The sequence below is a fragment of the Sceloporus undulatus genome, chromosome 9 (genome assembly GCF_019175285.1).
Source record: "Sceloporus undulatus isolate JIND9_A2432 ecotype Alabama chromosome 9, SceUnd_v1.1, whole genome shotgun sequence".
NCBI classification, from domain to species: domain Eukaryota; kingdom Metazoa; phylum Chordata; class Lepidosauria; order Squamata; family Phrynosomatidae; genus Sceloporus; species Sceloporus undulatus.
This window is the reverse complement of record NC_056530.1, coordinates 87,077-109,874: the sequence shown is the minus strand read 5'-3', so window position 1 is coordinate 109,874 and position 22,798 is coordinate 87,077. Positions and strand designations below refer to the sequence as shown.

The 22,798-nt window shown below is 44.3% G+C and overlaps 1 protein-coding gene across 1 annotated transcript; it reads left to right on the top strand.

Annotated features, from left to right (window-relative positions):
* Positions 1–2,044: 2,044 nt before the first annotated feature.
* Positions 2,045–17,375, top strand: LOC121915466 (probable beta-D-xylosidase 5). Its single transcript, XM_042439774.1, has 15 exons — positions 2,045–2,424; positions 4,254–4,405; positions 5,193–5,353; positions 6,068–6,227; positions 7,133–7,303; positions 8,404–8,495; positions 9,495–9,652; positions 10,131–10,234; positions 10,353–10,577; positions 11,299–11,384; positions 12,519–12,655; positions 13,548–13,637; positions 14,976–15,184; positions 16,305–16,511; positions 17,256–17,375. Exons 2-15 carry the CDS (start codon positions 4,259–4,261, stop codon positions 17,373–17,375), a joined length of 2,067 nt encoding a protein of 688 aa, XP_042295708.1. The 5' UTR covers positions 2,045–2,424; positions 4,254–4,258.
* Positions 17,376–22,798: the final 5,423 nt, after the last annotated feature.

The window sequence follows — 22,798 nt, the reverse complement described above, 5'->3', positions numbered from 1 at the left end:
CATGATGACTTGGGGTGCCAACCCAAAGAATGGCATTATTAGACCTTTACAGTAGCCCCACACTTATTTGACAAGATAGGGACCGCAGCACTGTCAAAAAACAGAAATCATTCTATGCAGCAACTGTCTCTGGATGCAAAAGTAAAGCTGTCAATAGTTTTTCAATTCCACTTTTACAAAACGCAGGTAAACAAAAATATGTTTTCTCATACCTTTTTTTTTTTCTTTGCTGACCACAAATAAAGAACAAAGTGGCTTTGTGGCTGTGCCTTTCAATAAATTCCTCACCTAGTAACTTCTTTCAGTCTGAAATAGAATAAAAGTTCCAGAAACAGAAAAGAAAACAAAACCTCAAATTCATCGCCTGCATCAGAACATGTACTAAGTTGTTGTACCTTTAGCTATAAGACCTTCCCATTCTTTCTTCCTATTTCTCATGGCTCTCCATGTTGCAAATGGAGACGACCATGTGTTTGTCCTCTGTGAAGACAGATGAAGTTGTATTTTTCCAACCATAAATGCTGACTTCGTTGCCAATTTTATCATTTGGAGGAGGATAGGAGGCAGTAAATCTATAGGCATTGCTATATGTGCTTGGATGGTGCCCAAGATAAGAGCCAACAACTTTGAGAGAGAGAGAAATTGCTTTTATAACAACTTAGTCCAAAGATGCATTATCACCATGCTGTGGAATGCATGCCTGGAATCATGTTTCAGCTGGTATTTCCTTCCAACACATTTCCTATGTGTATGTTTTAAATTGGCCCTGAGGATGAGGCCAGAATATGTATTAAAGCGACCAAAGAGGGTGATGGAATCTATAGTGGAAACCAATAAAAAGCCATTAGGTTCAAGGTGCCTTTAATCTTTGTCTGGCAACCAGCAGACCCTTATAAAGTGTTTATGACGGGACGCTAAACTTCCATGGCCAGTTTGCATGGTGTGCATTTCCTGAAGATACAAGATTTCCCACACGGTTGCTTCTGTGCTCTAACACCCGTTTACTATTCTTATGTGTCTTCAAGTCAACACTGACTTATGGAAAACCCTAGGATTTTCTTGGCAAGATTTATTCAGAGGAGACTTTGCCATTACTTTCCTCTGAGGCTGAGAGAGTGTGACTTGACCAAGGTCATCCAGTGGGTTTATAGAGCTAAGTAGAGATTCAAACCTGAATCTTCCCGAATCCTAGTCAGACACACAAACCACTACAGCATTAGCCCCTTTCATAAAAGATCTCCTGATTTGTCTCCAAGCAAGGCATTGCATTTTACTTAGGAAGCCCTAGCATACCCCTGTCCCTTAAGTTTAGAGCCTTAATGGTTCTAATGGCAAACTAGTGGGGATGACAATCATGCCAAAAAAGAAGCGATTACAAAGGTATAATGAGAAGATCCGCTTTCATAGTGGGAACGACGGACCTTTTGGAATCGATTACCAAGACGGAGCGAAGGCGAATCAGAAATCGGTTTAAAGTGTAAGTGGAAATGAGCCCATTGTCTGCTGGGAAAAGGTATCACTGGCCTGGAACAGACGGGCCATTCGTGACACCCTCGTCATGTGCTAGGGCTGCCTCGGAGCGGTGCACCCACAAGCCCCTCAACCCTAGCACGTGACGAGGGTGTAACAATGGTGGCACCCTGTATACATGGCGCTGCCATTGTTACGTAAGCGCCGCGCGGCATCTGCACAGCACCGCACGGCGCTTACATAATGCGACAGTGGTACACTTGTGATGTCACCACAGTGTAAAAAGAACCCGTTTTTCACGGTTCTTTTTCCGCCGGCGGGAAGCCATGCGGTTTGGCGGCTGCAGTTTTCCTCTGGTGGAAAAACAGGCCCCGGCAGGCCCCCGTTTTTCGACAGTCTGTACCGCGCCACTGTTTGGTGGATTTTTGTTTGGATTTGCTAAATGGCCAACACAGGTATCCCTGCACGTTTTCTGGATCGTATGCCCTCTCGTGTTCAGTCTGGGAATAGCAGGTTGGAGGAACTGCTGGGACTGAGCCTTGCAAATAGAGAAGAGAAAACTCAAGTCAGCTGTTTCGCCTTGCTGCCTGCGAATGCTTCGGAAGAAAACTCTGCAGCCTTTTCAACGAATCAGCAGAGCCTGTATTGCCTTTGCTCCTGTGTCCTGCTGAGATCAAGAAATGGGAGGGCCAGATCCAAGAGGGGCAAAGTCCAACAGGAGGAGCATAAGGTTTGGAAAACCTTCAGGAGCTGGATAAGTGCAGCCCTTTGTGGTGCAATGCTGTGCAGCCCTGCACAAGCCACTGGGCTGTGTGGGCTGTAGGTGCAGCTGGGATCCTCCTGTCTTGTTTGGCAGGTTGTGTGACCCTGTCAGGCAGAGAGAGTCTTCAGGTGCAAATGCTGTGCCAAGGCAGCCCCAGGACAGGAAAGATCTTGGAGCCCAGAAGGGAAAAGGTAAGGGGAAAAGTGGCAGGGCAGCCTTGACTCAAGAGGAGGGTCTCCACATGGGTTCAGTGGGGCTTGGTGTTGCTGTTGTGGTTATGTGCCTTGAGGCCAGATTTGTTCACAGAGAGTCCCTGGGTGCATCTACACTGTAGAAATGATGCAGCTTGGCACCACTTCAAGTACTGTAGCTCCACTGGAATCCTGGCATTTGGAGTTTTACAGGGTCTTTGGCCCTCTCTGCCCAAAAGTGCTGGGGCCTTGCAAAACTACAAACCTCAAGAGTCTGTAGGATGGAGCCATGGCAGTTCAAGAGGTGTCAAAATGTACTTTTCATCTGCACTGGATCTGTATTTATGCACTTGTACTGTACAGTATTTAGAATGTTTTAATGTTGTAACATTAAACAGGTGTTCAACACACCTTGAAAATAGTATTTTATTCTCTCATCCCCTGAAGCAGAATGTTTTAGGAGGAGATGAGGATTGGCCTAAGATCACCCAGCCGGTGTATCAGGGTTACCCAGTGAGATATGGAGAGCAATGGCCTGAAAAGGAGAGCCTCTTCTTTGCCTGGAGGCTCACTGTGCAATCCACAACCGTACCTTTAAATATTCCTGAATCCTGATCATACGAGAGCCTCCATGCACAGAGATTGGATGAGGCTCATGCACGCCACTCCTTGCATGTTTGTTTGTTCCAGAATGTAAGACTTGTGACTAGAATTTATGCTGGATTGCACAAATAGAAAACTTAGGAACGTGCGGACTGAGTAATAGGGGTGGTACCCTAAAGGCACCAGATCCCATCTGATCTTGGAAACTACTGTAAGTAGGGTCAGTTAGTACCAATGAACACCAGATGCTGTAGGCTATATTTCAGAGAAAGGAAGGAGCAAAACCTAAGAAAAACCCATGAAATCCATGGGGTCATCATAAGTCAACTTAAAGGAGCACACACAAGAAGGTTGTACCAATGATGCTTCTGTGGAACTGCTTCCACCATATCACAGTGATACTCCACCTTTATCCTCTTATTACTCCAGTGAGATAACTTTAGGCCCACATGTGAGGACTGTCCTAAGAATGGCCAGTTAATGTGCCAAAGTCATCCAGTCATGTGTGAAAGAATAGTTGGAAGAGGAGAGCCTCCTGTACACTTGAAGGCTCTCCATGCAATTTGGAAACTTGGTTTTAAGGGTTCCTGATCATATGAGAGAACCTCCATGAACAGGGGAGACTCACTTCTTCCCAAAATTGCTCTTTAGACAGTGAGACTATGATGGATGTGGCATAGGGCTTGTGCACTCCTCTCCTTGCATGTTTGTGTATTTTAGAATACAAAACATCTGGGCATATTCTAGATTGTCTTCTGGCTGTGGAAAAATATGTCATATACTCTGAATAAAAGAGCCAGCTTGCTGTAATGGTTTGAGCGTTGGACTGTGACTCTGGAGATCAGGGTTTGAATCTCTGCCCGGCCATGGAAACCACCGGGGGACTTTAGGCAAGTCCTACTCTCTCAGCCTCAAGAGAGAGCAAGACAACTCTCCTCTAAACAAATCTTGCCAGGAAAACCTTGATAGGGTTGCTGTAAATTGGAAATGACTTGAAGGTGTACAACAGCAAATGTGAATACTGTAAACAGAACTTAGGAATGGACTGAGCGAAATGAGTAGTCAGACGTTTGTGTTATAAGCCTCCTTTGGGATGGATCGCTTTGGTCTTTGTGTCTTGAATCAAAACGGTATTCCAAGAAGGAAGGATTGATGTTGGGGTGGTTGGGATGTTGATCTTTGGCTGAACAATTGAACGGTCATATTTCTGTTTTTTGCTACTCCAGAAGTGATGGCTATGTTTTGTGTCATTGCTGTGCTGCTGTTGGCCCACCTGAACAGGGGCCAGGACTTTCCTTTCAGAGATCCCACCTTACCTTGGGAAGAGCGGCTGGATGACCTGGTTAACAGGCTGACCCTAGATGAGATGGTGCTGCAGGTATGAGAAAGACTTCAATCTGTGATGGTTGCAGAAGTTGGAAGAGTTGACAAAAGGCATTAAAAATCACTATTAAAGCATTACAAGAACTTGGCTAGTTCAAATTGAAGGTCTTTCTCACCTAGAACCTTGCATAAAGGCAACTAGAGGCACAATAGAAGTTTCTAACCATGACTTGGTGACAGTAGCCATTCTTAGTTGTGACCTCCCTGCTCCCAAACTGGCATTCATTGGAAAATTGCCTCTTAGCCTGCTGCCATACTGCAGAAATAAAGCAGTCTGACACCACTTTACTTGCCATGACTCAATGCTTAATAGAATTGTGGGATTTGTAGTTCGGTGATATATTTAGCCTTCCCTGTCAGAGCTCTCTGGTGCCCCACGAAACTACAAGCCCCAGAGTTCCATAGAATTGAGCTGCAGAACTTAAAGTGGTGTCAAACTGCTTTATTTCTGCAGTGGAATCACTTTAAACTTGGCTAATAGTTGTATTACAGCAAAGGATAGGATGTGCATGGGTTGTGTGAAGGCCTCTTTGGTTTCAGCACATGTTACAACAAACTTGGGCATGGTTAAGGACAGCCTCTTGCATTAAATGAGATGTTCACAATCAAAGAGTGGACTTGCGCCTGTAAACTATGTCTCTTGGTGGCTGCATGTTTTAGTGGTTGGGGGGAGTAGGAGAGAATTGCTTGAGAAAACTGGTAGAAAGGTTGTAACCCTTTGGGACTCATTGAAAATTTGCAAAGCTGAGTACTGCCTGAACCTGTGCTATCTCTGCCCACAGATGGCAAGAGGGGGCGCAGGTCCCAATGGCCCAGCACCACCCATTAAGCGCCTGGGCATTGGCCCATATAACTGGAACACGGAGTGCCTTCGGGGAGATGTGGAGGCCCCAGCCTGGGCAACTGCCTTCCCTCAAGCCCTGGGCTTGGCTGCTTCCTTCAGGTATGGCTGTTCCTGAAAGGTGAGGCTCAAACATCCCAAGGCTAACTAACCTCTTGCCTGTTTCTTTCTTGGTTCTCTTGCTTTCCCTTGATTCTGTATCCTCCTAATAACCTGTTTAGGGTTGATCCTGGTGTCCAACGTCCCACATGGTTTCAGGGAACCCAGCATCCTGGTTGAGTCCACCAGTATTGATGTCTGCCCTAGACTCTGAGCAAACGCAGCCCAGACAACCAGCCAAAGGCTTGGTGCTGCACAACTGATAGCAATGATGCGGCACCAGCTAATGAGCAAGCACAAAACAGAGCAATTTACAATTCAGCACATACTTAGTAAGCAAAAGCCTTAAGTCCTGAACAATTCAGTCAAAAGCTTCAGGTCCAGCAAGAGAATTCTTGGAACCTCTTCCTGTTCTGGTTCAGCAGTAGGTCCAAGTATGTCCACTGCTTTAGTCTCTGAGTCAGAGTCCATTTCTATGTTCTGGAAGCAGGGCATGACAGTCGCCATACCATTGCCAGGTGATAAGTACATGTATAAATCTAGAAATTTCAGTAAAACAAATTGACTCAGCAAAACCTGGGTTGACTTATGCATGGGTCAGTATAAATACTAAGCCTTGACTTACACACACACACACACACACACACCATCCACTCCTGCTGCTAGAATAAAAGGTCATTTTTCCCTTTCTCTTGCTGCCCGTTCCTCTCCCTACAGCCCTCAACTCATCTATAGCATTGCCAATGCCACAGCCACAGAGGTGCGCGCCAACCACAACTACTTTGTCTCCCGTGGTTACTACTTTGATCATACAGGCCTGAGCTGCTTCAGTCCCGTGTTAAACATCATGAGGCACCCGCTGTGGGGCAGGAACCAGGTATTGACCATTTGACTAAAGGTAATGGTGGTGGTTAAGGTAGAGGGGCTGGGGATAAAGCTTAAAATTCAAAAGGTTCATAAATGCTTTGGTATTTGGCATTTTAAATCCAAAAATGTCCCCATCGTTTCTCCATCATGTACAGTTTTTGCACAGATTGCTTTTTGTGTTGTAATTTGTGACTCATCTTGCAAAGGATTGTCCTGCAAAGAGTAAGAAAGTCTGTTGAAGTCTTCTTACAAACTTTCAAAACACTTTAATTCACTGATAGGAAACACAAAAATCTATTCAAAAGCACTAAAAGAAATTGCACTGGAGCGTCAGTGTCTGCACTTAACCAAAGCCGAGTCACACCTGAATTGATAAAAATTTCCATTTTGTGAAAGAATTGCATATTGTATGACATTTTTCTTGGCTTCTTCAAATTCAGGATTTCTGATATTCCAGATCTCCTCATAAAGATTGCTGTTTGGCTCCCAAATCCTTAGGTGTTTATTCCAAGGAGTTGAAATTTTCTCCCTAATGGAGAAACTGTAATGAAAACTTGGAACTCCACCCTCCAAGACAGTCCTCCTTATTGTGGATAACAAATCCACATTACCTCTGGTGCTGGAGAGAATATATATCTGTTAGGCCCATTGTGCATAAATTTGTTGAGTCCCTTTTATAGCTGTCCAAGCCAGTAGGGCATCTCATGGCATCAAATGCCATTGTTTGACAATGGAGTGTGCTGAGCGATCCTAAGAATGTGCAAAGCAGCTCAAATCTAAATCATTCTCCAAGGCTTTGTGGCTTTCTGACAGTGACGCATGAGATGGAGGAGGCCAGAGTGTTGCTGAGAGAACAGATGTGGCACTGGAGAAATGGGAAGGATTCATATACCTGTCTGTCCATTTCTCCTGTAGGAGACTTATGGGGAGGACCCCTTCCTAACAGCTGAGCTGGGTGTGGCGTTTGTGAAGGGGCTTCAGGGTGACCATCCCCGCTATGTCAAGGCTAGCGCTGGTTGCAAGCACTTTGACGTCCATGGTGGCCCGGAGAATGTCCCCACGTCCAGGTTGTCCTTTGATGCCAAGGTTAGTATGAATTGTAGATGGGGGAATGGAGTAGGCTGGAGAATCCCACTTTCTTCCAGTCCTTGATGTCCAAGGCGCATTGGACCAATACAGTAGTCCCTTGCTTTCTGTGGGGCATGCGTTCGGACCCCCTCCTCACAGATAGCAAAAAATGCAGATGCTCAAATCCCATTTTTTTCAATAGATGCATGCACACCCATTTAAAAAGCCGAGGTTTGCCATCCATGAAAGCTCAGATCTGCAGATGGCAAGTCCGCGGTTGATGTGTGTACACTGTAAGTGTAATATTTATGTTTAGCTTGGGGAAGAGAAGGTTAAGAGGTGACATGATAATCATATTAAAATATTTGAAGTAATGCCATATTGAGGGTGGACCCAGCTTGCTTTCTGCTACTCCAGAGACTAGGACATGGAGCAGTGGATTTGAGGTACTGGAAAAGAGATTCTACCTAAACATTAGGAAGAACTTTGTGACAGTACGACCTGTTCAGCAGTTGAATACACTGCCTTGAAGTGTGGTAGAGTCTCCGTCTTTGGAGGTTTTTAAACAGAAGCTGGATGGCTATCTATTGGGAATGTTTTGATTGTGTATTCCTGCATGGCAGAATGGAGTTGTACTGGATGGCCCATGTGGTCTCTTACAATTCTGTTAGTGTATTCTATTTATTGCATGTTTATCCCATCCATTTTCCTTCAGGTTTTCTTGTCTAGCTCTCCGTCTCATAAAGATCCAATGAAATAAGTTAGGCTGAGAGATGGTAGCTGCTCCACAGTCATTCCATGGACATCATAACTAATAGGAGATATGAATCTGAATCTCATTAGTCCTAATCCAATGCTCTAACCACTACATTATCTTGCCTCTTTTATATATCATGACATTTGTAATTCTGTCACATTTAAAAAATTTAAAAAATAAAGTTAAATTTTAAACACTTAACATTAAGAAAAATGAAAGTTACAATTGAAATAACTGGGATCAGTTTTGTACACCCCTGTGGTACAAATTTCCACATATCTTAGTGTCTACAGTTTTACCAGCTGTGTTCAGGTGGGGTGGCAATACCTCAGAAAGGAATGATGTCTGTGCTCTATTCCAGGTGGAGGAACGTGATTGGCGCATGACTTTCCTGCCACAGTTTGAGGCCTGTGTACAAGCAGGAACCTTCAGCTTCATGTGCAGCTATAACAGGTATGTGTGTCCATGCTCTTTCACATTGGGATGGTGGTGGGTCCTTAGTAGGCAAGAAAACTGTTTCAGTCTAAATTCTGTCAGGACTGATTTGTGGTGTACGGTATGACTCCTGTATCCATGCGGAATACACTTCCAGATTTAATGTGGATAGTGAAAATCAGTTAATAGCAAACCCTATATTTCGATGGAAGTTGATGATAGAGTCTCACTGGAGGACCTCCAGATGTTTACAGAGGTGTTCTATCTAGGTATCTGGAGACCTTCCAATGTGACTGTATGATCAACTTGTGCTGGAAATTAACCATAGAGTCATGCTGGAGGACTTTCATATGTCTAGAGAGACTATATTTTTTCAAGCACAGTGAAATCATGGGTACTAGTTCCTCAGATACAGAGGTTGTACTGTATTTTACAGTAACAGAATACAGTCATAGTTTGGAACAGATTGAATCACTGCTAGGTCATAGAAACCCATTGGGTGGCCTTGGTCAGGTCACTTTGTTAGCCTTGGAGGAAGCCAATTGTGAACTCTACCCAAATCATGCCAAGAAAACCCTGTGATGCATTCACCCTACAGTTGCCATAAGTCAAAACCTAAAAGCATACAACAACAGCAACCACACTGACAATAATGCACTCAGAAGTACCTTAAGCACGTAAAATGGGCTACATGAATGATGAATAAAGCGATGCAAAGGGATCTTGTAGCACCTTTGAGACTAACTGCAAAAGAAGTTGTAGCATAAGCCATCGCAGATTTGGTCTACTTCCTCAGTGTTGATTCTGTGCATCTGACAAAGGTAGACCAAGTCTATGAAAGATTATGCTTCAATGTTTTTCACATAGTTAGTCTCAACAGTGCTACAAGATCCCTTTGCAAATTGCTGTGTAGCTGAATTCTATCCTGCTAAATAAAGTCGTTGGTGTTCACAGCTGGGAACCAGAAGATACCAGCTGGATGTAGTACTTTTAGGCATCCTCTTTCATTCTTGACAGGATTAATGGGGTCCCTGCTTGTGCTAACACAAAGTTGCTGACAGATGTCTTGCGTGGAGAATGGGGTTTCCAGGGCTATGTGGTGAGCGATGAGGGAGCTATAGAGTTGATCATGGCGGGGCACCACTTCACCCACAGCTTCCTGGAGACTGCCATAGGTATGTAATGCAGAGCAGAGAGTGTAGTTCTCAGCTGTGTCCTTGGGATTATCTGTAAACCACTGGATTATTGATTCAGATCCCAGATGAATGTCCCTCAAGGTAGCCCTATTGCCCATTCAGACCATGTTTGCTTATTTCTCTTCCCTTCAGACCAGCTTCTTTTATTAAACTGTATATTAATTTGTTAAAGTTTTGGGAGCTGTAGTCTAAAACATAACATATGGTGGGTTCTGGCTACTCTTCTTGGTAGGCTTACTACTGGCACTGTTTTGTCAGAGGTTTCGGTAGCATCTTTTCCATCCCTGCTTCAAGATGCTGGGAATTGTCCTGGTGGAACCTTCCCAACCTAATTCAAGCAAACTCTGTCACCAAGATATGGCTATTCCCAAATAGATTACAAGATTACGCCTCATGGACTAAGCTATCACTGAGTGAAGTGGTAACCTCTTGTTTTCATTACCCCAATTTAATGCAGCTTCTGTGAATGCTGGATGCAACCTGGAACTGGCATATTGGATGAAAAACAATGTTTTCACCCACATACGTGAGGCTGTTGCCAAAGGCAACATCTCCTTGGAGGTAAGTGGTCCTAGAGCCCAGCCCTCTGAAGGAATGTGGGAGCTCTTCCACTTCAGTTTCCACATCTCATGGCTGCTACACCAGTTGACTCTGCTCTTGGTCTCTCTACCTCCTGCAGATGGTTAAGGCCCGTGTTCGCCCGCTGTTCCGCACCCGCATGCATCTGGGTGAGTTTGACCCACCAGCTATGAACCCCTACAATGCTTTGGGACCCGAGGATGTGGAGAGTGAGGCTCATCGCCAACTGGCCCTCCATGCTGCCATTCAGTCTTTTGTCCTACTAAAAAACCAAGAAGGAACCCTGCCTCTTAAGGCCCAAGATGCATCAAATAAGGCATTTGCGGTAAGTGGTTTCCCCTGTGGTCGCTTCACTCATGTGCTATTTCTTGATAGATTCTCTTTGACTTTGTCAAAGATGTCACCATGTGTAATGTTTTAAGTGAAGTGTGTTCATGTGGCCAGTGGTTGAGCTATTGGTATGTGTGGGAACACACACACACACACACACAAAAATACATACAGTCTCCCATATTCTAAATGCTTGGGACCAGAAGGGTTTTGAATTTTGGATTTTCCCTCGGATTTTGGAACATTTCCCCATACATAATGAGATATCTTGGAGATGGGACCCAGTTGCAGTTCAGGGGAAATTAATCTTTTAAGAACTACTACTTGCCATGCTTATATGGATCCTGTAGGTTTAGGAGCAGCATGTCTGTTGAGTATCAGACAGGAGATGAGCAATGGAAGAAGCATGTTGCCCTTGTGTGTGATTTTCTTAAGGTTATTTGCTAGGCACTGCTAGCAGCAGGATACAGAGTTAGATGGTCCTCTGAGCTAATCTATAAGGGCTGCTCTTAACATGGTTGGATGCTCCTTATAACAGTGGAACAGGTATGTTCCCAGCTATATTTTTGAGACCATTATCAAGAGCAGCCCAGTCCTATCTAAAAATGTATTGCAGCAGATTATTGAGATATGACAGACCTCTCCATTCACAGAAGACCTCAGCCTTTACATGAGACCCAGTCCTCTTGTGATGTCTCCATGTTTCTTCTTAACAGGTGGTTGGGCCTTTTGCAGACAACCCTACCCTTCTCTTTGGAGATTATGCTCCACTTGCAGATCCCCAATACATCTATACCCCCAGGTAAGATGCAAAGGATATTCTGCCTCTTCTTTCTGCATCCCTTCTCCATCCCAGACAGCCCAACCTTACTAACGGTTACCTGCGATATTGGACTGGTGATACCTTCATTTTAACTCTCAAATTCAACTCTGGCAGTCATCCTGACCAGTAGAAGTGGGTTGGATATGTAGGAGGGCCAAGCAGGGGTTTGAACTCTGCTTTCGAGAATAATCAAAACCATTACACCACACAGACTGTGCAGTTGGTAAACTGTTAGGAATTATTTACCGTACAGTAAACCTCTTTTCCTTTACAAAGTTCCAAATGGCTTCTGGCCTACAGCTCTCAAGTAGTCTCACATCTCATCCAGATTCTTCCAAGAACAGATTTGCTTTGATCCACCAGCGGTATAACTGCCGCATTGCCTTTTAGAATATAAAATATATAATGAACCTCTTGACTAACCCAGACTCTGGGTTTTCCAATCCATCCACATGTTTTATTTTCATCTGCAGTCTTGTATCTGTAGTCTTAAAGATAGCAAGGTGTTTAAAGATTGTTGGGCTTTTGCATACCTTGCAAACGGTTGCATGGAATTCAGCCGTGCATTTTGTAAGTTGTTAGATGAACTGGGAGGTACATTCTTCAGTTCCTTTTTGTTGGTTTGTATGTAATAGCAGAGAGAATGTCGGAGACCAAAACTAAAAAAAAAAGGTTTTGGAAGGGGAAATCCCTGCAAGTCTTTGCTTTAAAAAGCAAACAAACTCAACCCCAATCCTTGAATTGTAGCTTTTGGAAGAAAATTCTGTTTAAAACAAGCAATATATACTAAGCTCCTCAATGAATTGTGACCATGGGTTTTGGATTTACTTGCTACAAAATTCTGCATCTACTGCCCTGAGGCAACTCAAAGCCACATGGAATATCCTGGTGGAGTCTCTATAAATCTCCTCTTGCTTACCCAGGACTATAAATATGCATTGGTCTATTGATATGTAAAGTGGAACGGGGTGTTCGAAGTCCCCAGCAGTGCACAATATGTGTTTAGTACCATTTAGCAGCTCACAGGTTCTGTTGGCCAAATCTAGACATCTTTGGTAGCAAATGCACATATTTCTGACTATCATGAGTCCTTCTTATCTCTGTCTGGTGCAGGAGAGGCCTGACAACAATCTCGGCGAATGTCACATTTGCAGCTGGGTGTCGCTATCCCACTTGTGACCAATATTCCCCTGCTGAAGTGAAGGCGGCGGTACAAGCAGCAGACATTGTGGTTGTCTGCCTGGGTACAGGTAAAGCGCATGTGTAGCAAAGAAAGGTGGAATGAAAACGGCATCACTCTTTCTTCTTAAGCTGTAACTCTCCCATGGTCATTCAGGAGAATGATGTGAGGAAATTACCTGTTGCAACACGATGCTTGGAAGTAATGGATAAAATTGTATCTTTAAAATTATTCTTCCTGTGTAAACCACACTTAGAAATGCCACAACAACAACAAACTACAAATCAGAGAAGGTCCATAGCATGGAGCCATGACAGTTAAAGTGGTGTCAAACTGCATCCATTCTGCAGTGCAGATGCAGCCTAAATAAAGGAAGGATTCAAGAAGAGAAGGAGCTTGGCAGAATAACACTGTCTTGAAGGAGGAGGAAGATTAAGACGAACCTTTATGCAGCCTGAAAATCTGTATGTTCACATGGTGTGGTTGCTTAAGATACAGGGATACTTCAATGACCATGCATTACAAATAGTGATTGAGAAAATGGGGCAAGGTCTAGAGAAACATTATGGATAGGACAGAGGCATGCAGAAAACCTCTATACCACCTAAAGCCCTGTTGCCCTAATAGCAAATGGGGTGTAGAGAGAATGCTTCACTGAGTATAATTTTCCAATCATTCATGATCTATCATAAAACTGTTTTCAGCTCCCGAGAGTTGCCAAAAATGTTTGAGCCTTGAACTCTTCCATTGATGGAGCCTGGCTTCCTAGCAATAATGCCAAACATCTTTCCAACATTTTTTGTGGTGTTTCCTTCTGAGTCATTGTCCTTCGGTTGTTTGGAAAGGAGATTTGCTGTAAGAGCAGCTTTTCTGGTGTGCAAAGCACAAAGACTGAGGCTAAAAGGGAGCAAAAGGGCTCTTGATAACTCAATTTCTTCATTCCTCCCCCCCCTTTTGCTCAGGAGTTTATGTTGAGTCTGAAGGTCTGGACCGGACAGACCTGGCTTTGCCTGGACACCAGCTGGAGCTTCTGCAAGATACTGTGGCCTGGGGTGAGTTTCAATAGTGGTTTATTTCTCCCAGCTTCCAGTGGCAAAGATGTAGCTTACAGAAGGGTAGCCTCCAAACTTTCCATGACTGATAACCCACCATGCTTTGTTACATAACACCTGGAGCTGATGGGCAGTGGCAATGTTAAGAAGCCTTGCAAATGAAGATCCCATAGCTGTAGATTGGCTACAGAGTTCTGGCCAGGTATGGACAATTCCACTCGCCAGCAAGAGGCTGGAAGCAAGGGCTTCTCTTCCTCCAATAGATTCTATCCCAAAACCATGGTTTCAGTTTAAAGAAAATCAGAGAACGTGAAGGGAAGGAGGATCTGTCTTCTTCTGTGTCTGCTCAGAAGCATTCCTGTCAGCATTTTGTAGACAAAGAGTTCGGAGCAACAAGAAGAGAAAAAGTATTGGCTCAGTTCTTCCATTTCCCCTTCTTTTGGTCTCATGAGAAATCCTCAAGAAGATGCAACCCTGTGTTAAAAGTCCTGAGATGCAACTTGTCCTTCCCAGTCACATTTTGGACTAGTACACCCACAGAGATGACCTCAGACCAGGTGGAAGTCAAGTGAGGTGGAGAATATCATTTTCATGAACTAGAATTCTGCCCCATTTACCTGGTGCATATCTTGTAGCTGCAAATGTAGACCTCTCTGACTATAGCTTTTCACTACAGCCAATAAGTATCCTGTGTCCAGGTTGATTTACAGGTTGCGTACCCCTTAACCAGAAATCCAAAATGCTCCAAATTCTAAAATTTCCCACATGGGTAGTGGAGATAATGGATAAACCTGTATTCAGAGACATATAGTCCGCCCTCCCCATACATGGGGTATGTGGGGGAAAGACTGTATGCTCAAGTCCCATTGAAAATAATGGGATGCACTCTCGCAGAGCCATTACTTCTGCCAGGGCTTGCCTTCCACGTAAGCTCAAAGCCGCAGAAGGCTAGCCCGCTTATGAGGCAGGCCGACTGTAGTTGTATTGATCTGTTTCAGTTTTTAAAAGATATGCAGGAATGCTGTAGCTCCTTTGAGACTAACTGCGAACACAGTATTTCTAGCATAAGCTTTCGTGGATTCCAGTCCACGGTGAAGTTCATCAGATGAAGTGGACTGGAGTCCACTAAGTCCAGTGAGGTAGATTAGACAAAGGAAGGCCTGGAACAGGCACCCCAGTGTGTTTTGACTCCCCAAATGCTCCAAGCCCAACGCTCTTAATTCTTACACAAAGACTGAAGTACTGGGTCCATGAGCATATTACTACCAGAGTATTGGTGCACATGGTGGTGGTAATTGATCGTTTATCATTAAAGATGTCTTGGGCATCTCATTTCAGCTGCTGGGCGTCCAGTGATTCTGCTGCTGTTTAATGCCGGCCCACTCGACGTGAGCTGGGCCAAGGCCCATGATGGCGTGGGAGCCATTTTAGCCTGTTTCTTTCCTGCTCAGGCCACTGGTCTGGCTATTGCCAAGGTGTTGCTGGGAGCAGATGGAACAAACCCTGCTGGCAGACTTCCTGCTACTTGGCCAGCAGGTATGCACCAGGTAAGACCCAATCCGGGGTGGCAGGGAGGGTTCTTTATCTTCTTGCAAAGTTACATCCTTTCTGAGAAAATTAGTATTAATATTAATATTTGTATACTGCAAAACTGGAATTGAAGGCAGCCTACAAGTTAAATGATAACATAGTTAAAACACATAGCTCAGCACTGACATGGAATTAAACTGTCAACAGAATTTAAAAACATATTAATTCTCAAAAGCTTGCTGGAATGAAAAAAAAGCCTTTGCCTGCCATTGGCAGAGCTGCAAGGAAGAGGCCATTTGAACATCCTGGGAAGTGAGTTCCAGAGTCTAGGGGCAATCACTAAGAAGACCCTATCTTGCATCTTCAATAACAGTGTCTGTGAACATGGTGGGACTGAGAGGGCCTCTTCTGAGGATCTCAGGGCCCAAATAAGTCCATCATCATCATCATCATCATCATCACCACCACCATCATCATCATCATCATCTTATATACTGCCTTTCTCCCAATATAGGGACTCTAGGGACTCCCTAATGTGGAGATAAGATCCTTCCGATAGCCTGGACCTAAGCAAGTGTCTCTTTTAAGTACAGTATATGGCAGTTTAACTAACTGTAAATAAATAGAAAAGTGCTATTGATCACACTTCAAGTGTCTAACATTCATCCTAGACTGTACCCCATTCATTATATGTTGATCATGGGTCCTATGTAGTTTCTTGAGGTAATACCAACTTCAGCACAAGGTCAGTACCTGGGTCCTTCTGAACAAACTAAAAATACTGAAACTCAAACACTTCCCATGATATTGTCTTCATTTTACCCAAGCTTAAGGACCTTCTGGAACTGCCCTTGGTCTATCCTGACCCCAACCTGAGTGCCTTTATGTGACACCTTCCTGCCATGGCAATAGAGAAGATATCGTATCCGTGGCTCAGCATGATATGCATGGTTTCCAGAGACAGTGCCATCTCCAACACAAAAGCAACCCTTGGGTCTTCCTTAGAAGCTAAACATGCTTCTTGGCTTGCTCTTGGCTGGAACTCAGGCACATCCCACTATACTTCTCTTCATTTTTCCTCCCAGGGTCTGTGGACTTTCTTCCATCTGCTTCATCTTTCTGTGCCCATTCTCACAGGTACCCCCCATGGAGAACTACACAATGGCTGGGCGTACATACCGCTACTATGGAGATGAAGCTCCGCTGTATCCCTTTGGCTATGGGCTCTCATTTACCACCTTTCGGTACAGCGATTTGGTACTGGGTGCTAACGTTCTGCCCATTTGCGGTAACCTCACCGCCTCGGTGGTGGTGGAGAACGTGGGTTCCAGAGATGGCGAGGAGGTGAGATGGTTTGATTGCTTTCTTGCATACATTTCCCAAGACTTTGAAAGGAAAGAGTGGAAGGAGGTGGGATGGGGTGATGATTGCAAAGGATTCCAGATGTTCTCTGGTAGATCTCAAATAGAGAAGACCTGAGCAGAATTGGCACTCTCCATCTTTAAGAAGGAGGAAGAAAGGAACAAGTCTTTATATACTGTATAACTATATACTCATGTATAAGTCTAGAAATATAAGTTAAAAAAATTGACCCCCCAAAACTGAGTTGACTTATCCACGCTCAATGTAAGTACTGTACTTTAACTTGTGTGTGTGTGTGTCTGTATACAGTCAGCCCTTCTTATAAATGGATTTTTTATACATGGATTCAAGCATACACAGTTTGAAAATGTTCAAACAAAGTGTAAATTTTAAATATCAAACCTTGATAAGGGACACCATTTTGCTATGTCATTATATTTAATGGGACTTGAGCATACATGGATTTTGTTATCCACGGGGGACCTTGGAACCAAACTCCAGAGTATAACAAGGGTCCACTGTGTGTGTGTGTGTGTGTGTGTGTGTGTGTGTGTGTGTGTGTATCCATCTCCTGGTGAAAGGCAAGAGTTTAATCTGCCCTGGAAGCATTGATCCCCTTCTACCCTCATCCATCCAGCCCTTAGCATGTGACTGGAGATGAGTGGTGGCTGCCCAAAAGAGGGAGCCTTGATACTTTCCCTTCCTAATAGCTCTTTGTCTCTGCAGGTGGTGCAGCTCTACCTCCGTTGGGGAAAGGCAACAGTGCCAGTCCCTCGTTGGCAACTGGTTGGCTTCCACCGGGTCCTAGTACCCAAGGTATATTTTATTTCTCGCCTCTCCAGGTGATCGCAGGTGGATGACAGTCCATACATCATAATAAAAAACATAGAAACATAAAGTGCCCCAGAAAAATAATACAATTCTCCTTGTTTGGGAAAAGGTCCTCCGAAAACGGCATTGAGAGAGGGTTCTCATCCCAATATCAAGCAACTAAACCTCCCAGCAATCCACCAACACAACCATCCACTCAACATTAACAGTTGCCTCAGTCCTTAGTGAACAACAGGACCTTCTGCTCCATCCAGAACAGATATCTAACTGCCATGCTCCATAATGTCTAATTATATCTATATCTCACCCTATGCCATGTTTTGTGTACCTTGTTCCTCACCTCATTATATCAACCAACAGTAACCGCTGGTTGATTTACGGTTGCGTACCCCTTAACCAGAATTCAAATGCCCTCCAAATCCAATTTTCCACATGGGTAGTGGAGATAATGGATAAACCTGTATTCCAGACATACAGTCCCCCTCCATCAATGGGTATGTGGGGAAAAGACTGTATGCTCAAGCTCCATTGAAAATAATGTGCACAATCACTGCAGAAGCCCTACTTCTGCCAGGGCTTTGCCTTCCCGTAAGCTCAAAGCGAGAAGGCTAGCCCCTTATGAGGCAGGCCGACCTGTATTGTATTGATCTGTTTCAGTTTTTAAAAGTATGCAGGAATGCTGTAGCCCTTTGAGACTAACTGCGCAAACATATTTCTGCATAAGCTTTTGGATCCAGTCCCACGTGAGTTCATCAGATGAAGATGACTGGAGCACTAATCCTGAGGTAGGTTAGACAAAGGAAGGTGGAACAGGACCCCAGTGTGTGTTCTCTCACGCCCACTGCTTCTTAATTCTTAATAATAATAATAATAATAATAATAATAATAATAATAATAATAATAATACATATATGCAAATACAGGTGTTCCAAAATCCCAAATCCCAAACACTTCTGGTCCCAAGCATTTTGGATAGGGGAGACTTAACCTATATATACATGTCTTTGGAGTTTGCAGGGATGAGTTCCCTGGGGCTCCAGCCAAACCACCTCATATGTAACCGTTGTCAAGTAGTTGTGTTGTTCCCTCGTCCTCAGACCTCAACCCTGGAGATTAATTATACTTTTAAGTTGAATGGAGCAAAGGTGTGCCCAAATCCCAAGCTTTATACATGCTTTGCTGCTTTCAGCTGACAATGTTAAAAAATGTTACAGAAAGGGGGCCAGAGATGTCAGTGCTGGACTTCCTCGCCCTGATTTGTAGATGCTAAAACTGCATACACAAAGTCAACCCACAATCCATCTAAGCTAAACCATATTTTTAAATGCTGCTTGCAGCGTCAGCACAAATCGGATTGTGTCTGGGTTCTCTCTGCGGGGTTTTGTATTCCCTCTTCACATGACTCCATTATACCCTTTAGTTCTTCCTTACACAGTGAAAAATGTTTGGGGGACCATTGTCTCTGGAGTTTATCACACGGGAGGAATGTCTCTTAATTTCGAATGAAAAGAAAGTGGGGCCAGAACGCATCCATGTGAATTCGCTAGTTCAGCGAATTTACGTGAATTTGAATTGCGTTCGAACTGACTTCCCATTGCCCGAAAATAGCTTGCCGTTGCCTGAAATTGCGTGTGATCACCTCTCATGCAATAATGTGAAACCCTAGGATTGCATTCGGACTGACTTCCCATTGCCCAAAATTGCGTGTGATAGTCTATCACGCAATAACATTAAACCCCATGATTGCATTCAGATTGCCATTGAATTATAGTTCCACTTTCCCTTGTCTGATAACGTCTTCCGTCAGTTCTCATTAGATATTAAATTCCATGCAAATATTGGAGAGGATGCATGTGTTTGTTCAAGTTTGTCATCCTTCGTTCTTTACAGTGTTCTCTTCAAACACAAAAAAAGGACTCTACTAGTCTACTCCCTGTGTAAAAGCTCCATAAATTATAACAAAACATTCTCCCCATGTATCTGGAAGGCCTTCTGCTTATATTAATGATGGTATTAGGGCCTTCAACAAATGAAAAGAGCAAGAAACATTCCTTTCCTGGAGGGGGAAAAAAACCAGAAATGGTAAGGCTTTGTTGATTTTGGAAGACCTGAAGCCTTCTGGGTTAAGACCAGTGATAAACAAAGGGTTCGGGTTCACCATTCAGCATTCTGAGCCTCCATTAAGTCATTAAGACCCATTTGCAACTCAACCCATAGTTAAGAAGCACATTTGCGACTAGGATCCTCATCTACAGGGCTAACAAGATGGTTTCCAAGATCATAACAGCTTGTCTTTCACCCAGAAAGATATTCTATTCAGAGAATCAAAAGATTTAACCGGGTGCAGAACTGTTTCAGAAGAGAATACACAAGTCAGATCAAGATTTATATATAGTTTTTAATAAATTTTAATATTTTGTAACATGTAAATTGTTTTAACTTTTAGCTTGTTTAATTGTTTTAAAACTTTACATTTATACTTTTAATGCTTTTGTGTTGTTTACAAATCGGACTGTTTTAAATTTGCTGTTAGCTGCCGTGAAACTCTAAATTGGGAGAAAGGTGGGATATAAGCGAATAACAATAATAACATGCACAAAGTTAAGGCTCTTGCCACTATTATAGTCTGGCACATAATTCTCTCAGTTTGGAAAGAGCAAGATGGGTTTACCATGAGGTTATCACAGGCTTGGGATGAATTTGCAACCTCTCACTTTATTAATAGAGACGGCTTCACCTCCCATATCTTTGGGAGTCAGCGAGGTTCCTGTTACGCCAAAGGGCTGTCACAGAAAGCAATGGTATGTGTCACCCATCAAATGCTTTCTGATAACTTTCCTTGAAAGCAGCAAAGAAGTGTTGTCAATGCGCCAAGAAGCCAAGCACACCCACCCACCGACTCATTGCTGTACAGCTTGGGGCTGACTGATACTTTCTTGGCCCACACACTTTGATGACTGGTGGGTACATGAACCCATTACAGTGTGCATCAAACTGCACTGTACCTTCCTGGATTAAGATGAAAGAACCAGGCATTTTTGAAGTAGGTAATGGGACTAAGGGCTTGTCTTCACTGGCCAGAATATACCAAGCTGCCCCAAGAGTATTCTGGTCCTGAATTACCACCATTAAATATGCTTTCTGTGTAGTAATGATGGGCGGCTGCCTTCCCACATGATTCCCATTCATCACCCAGAGCCGCCACTAAAGTCATGATGAAGCACCTAGCACCATGTTCTGATTCCAGAACAACTCACACCTGGAGCTGTGGCACATGGTGGCTCCCAGGAACAATGTGGGGAGGCAGTAGCCCACTGTCATTGTGGAGAGAGCCGAAAACCAAGGCAAAAGGTAAGGTTTTAAAATGTGGGTTAAGGGGTGGAAAGACCAAATCAAATGTGGACGCCACGAAGACGCTTAGCATCTCATTTTTGTCCTAACTTGTGTAAACCGGGTGCAGTGAGTCCAGGGGGAATTTGGAGTAAATAAGCCATGTAGACAAGCTCTAAAATGTGGAAAGGAAGTCTCTTACCTTGACCAGTATCCTAAAAGAAACATTGCATTAGGATAATAATAATAATAATAATAATAATAATAATAATAATAATAATTTATTTACACCCCGCTCTTCAGCCAAGGCTATCAGAGCAGCCATTTTCACCCTATGTTATTAATGTGCAAGGATGCATCAATGTCACATCATATCAGGGCTAGCCAGCAACATTATTTTGTCATTGCACAGAGTAGGAAATACTGCCACCTTGCCAAGTCAAGAGGCATAACAACCAGAGATGGTCAAGTTATTTTGGCACCTGGGCAGAAAAATGCCAAAATCACCTATTCTCGAGAAATATATAATGAAAGTGCCAAATTAGCAAGTAAGGACTTGCTGCTCTTTTGTAACACCCAAAATCTTGACTGTTGCAACTTAAATTGGCTGCCATCAAAACTTTTTGAAAAGCTCTACACACTTGTATCTTTCACTTTATGTAAGTCAGTCTTTTCTAATTTAGGAATGTCAGTGAAGTTTATCAGACAAGGGAAAATGGAAGTATAACCCAATGGCAATCTAACTGCAATCATGGGGTTAAACGTTATTGCATGATAGACTACCACATGCAATTTCAGGCAATGGCAATCTATTTTTGGGAAATGGGAAGTCAGTTTCAACTAGAGTTGCCATAACCCGGCTGCAACCGGGATTTCCCCGGTTTTGGCGGCACCTGCCCGCTCACGTCACGGGTGCCGACAAAAACTGGGACAACCCCGGTTCCAGCAGGGTTGCTTCATAAGCCGCAGGGCCTCGATGCCCCCCCTCCTCCAACTCACATGGCCACGCGGAGGAAGAGGAGGGCAGCGAGGCCTGGGGCGGAGGAGGTGAAGGGGGAGGCGTTGCCTCCTGCGCTTGGCCGCGCCACCCTCCCCGCCTCCCTGCGGTCCCCCACCCTCTTTCCTGGCCTCCTTGGAGACCGAGAAGGAGAGGAGGCCCTGGTGATCGCCAGCGGCCCCGCGCCCTCCTTCTCGGCCTCCAGGGAGATCGAAAAGGAGGGGAGGCCATGCGATGGTTAATTGGAGCAATAATTTATTACTCTTATTTATTAACCAGCGATTTATTAAATAGTAATGAAATGATTTATTTCCCGCTAGAAACTGGGTGCTCTAATTCATCTTCCCCATGTTTGGAATACTTTCATACATAGAGTCCTAGAGATGGAAGGAACCCCCAAGGGCCATCTGGTCCAGCCCCCGCCTTCTGCCATGCAGGAATCCATAGGGCCCGAGAGACGGGAGGCACCCCCAAAGGGCCATCCGGTCCAGACCCCGCCTTCTGCCATGCAGGAATCCATAGGGCCCAAGAGACGAAAGAGACCCCCAAGGACCATCCGGTCCAGCCCCCTCCTTCTGCCATGCAGGAATACATCGAGTCCTAGAGATGTAAGGGACCTCCAAGGGCCATCCAATCCATCCCCTTCTTTTGCCACATAGAGGGTCCTGTAAATGGAAAGCCCTGATGATCCGATATTTGAGTTTTTAAAATGTCTTTCTAATGTTGTTATTTTTGTTTTGATCTGATGTTATTTCTTGTTTTAGAATTTTAATGCGTGTCTTTTTGTTTTGCTGTGAATGTCATGTTTTGTTTGGAATCTGTCCCCTTGAGTTTCTTTGGTGGTGTTTCCCTTTGGTGTCTTCGGAGGGTGCAGAGCCTTAGAGCAGCCAGCAGAGGGCGGCGGAGAGCAAGGCCTGGAGCGGGTGTTCCAAGTGACGTCACATGCAGCCGCAGAGAGGATAAGAGCACGAGGAGAGCTGTCATCCTCGGGGAAGCAGCGTGGCTTCCCGCCCAGCTGAGCTGCCTCTATGGCCAGCGGGTGGCCGGTTCGAGGCCCGTGAGGCCCTCAGGTAAGTAATGCGGAGATGACTCCCGAGGCCAAGCTGAGCTG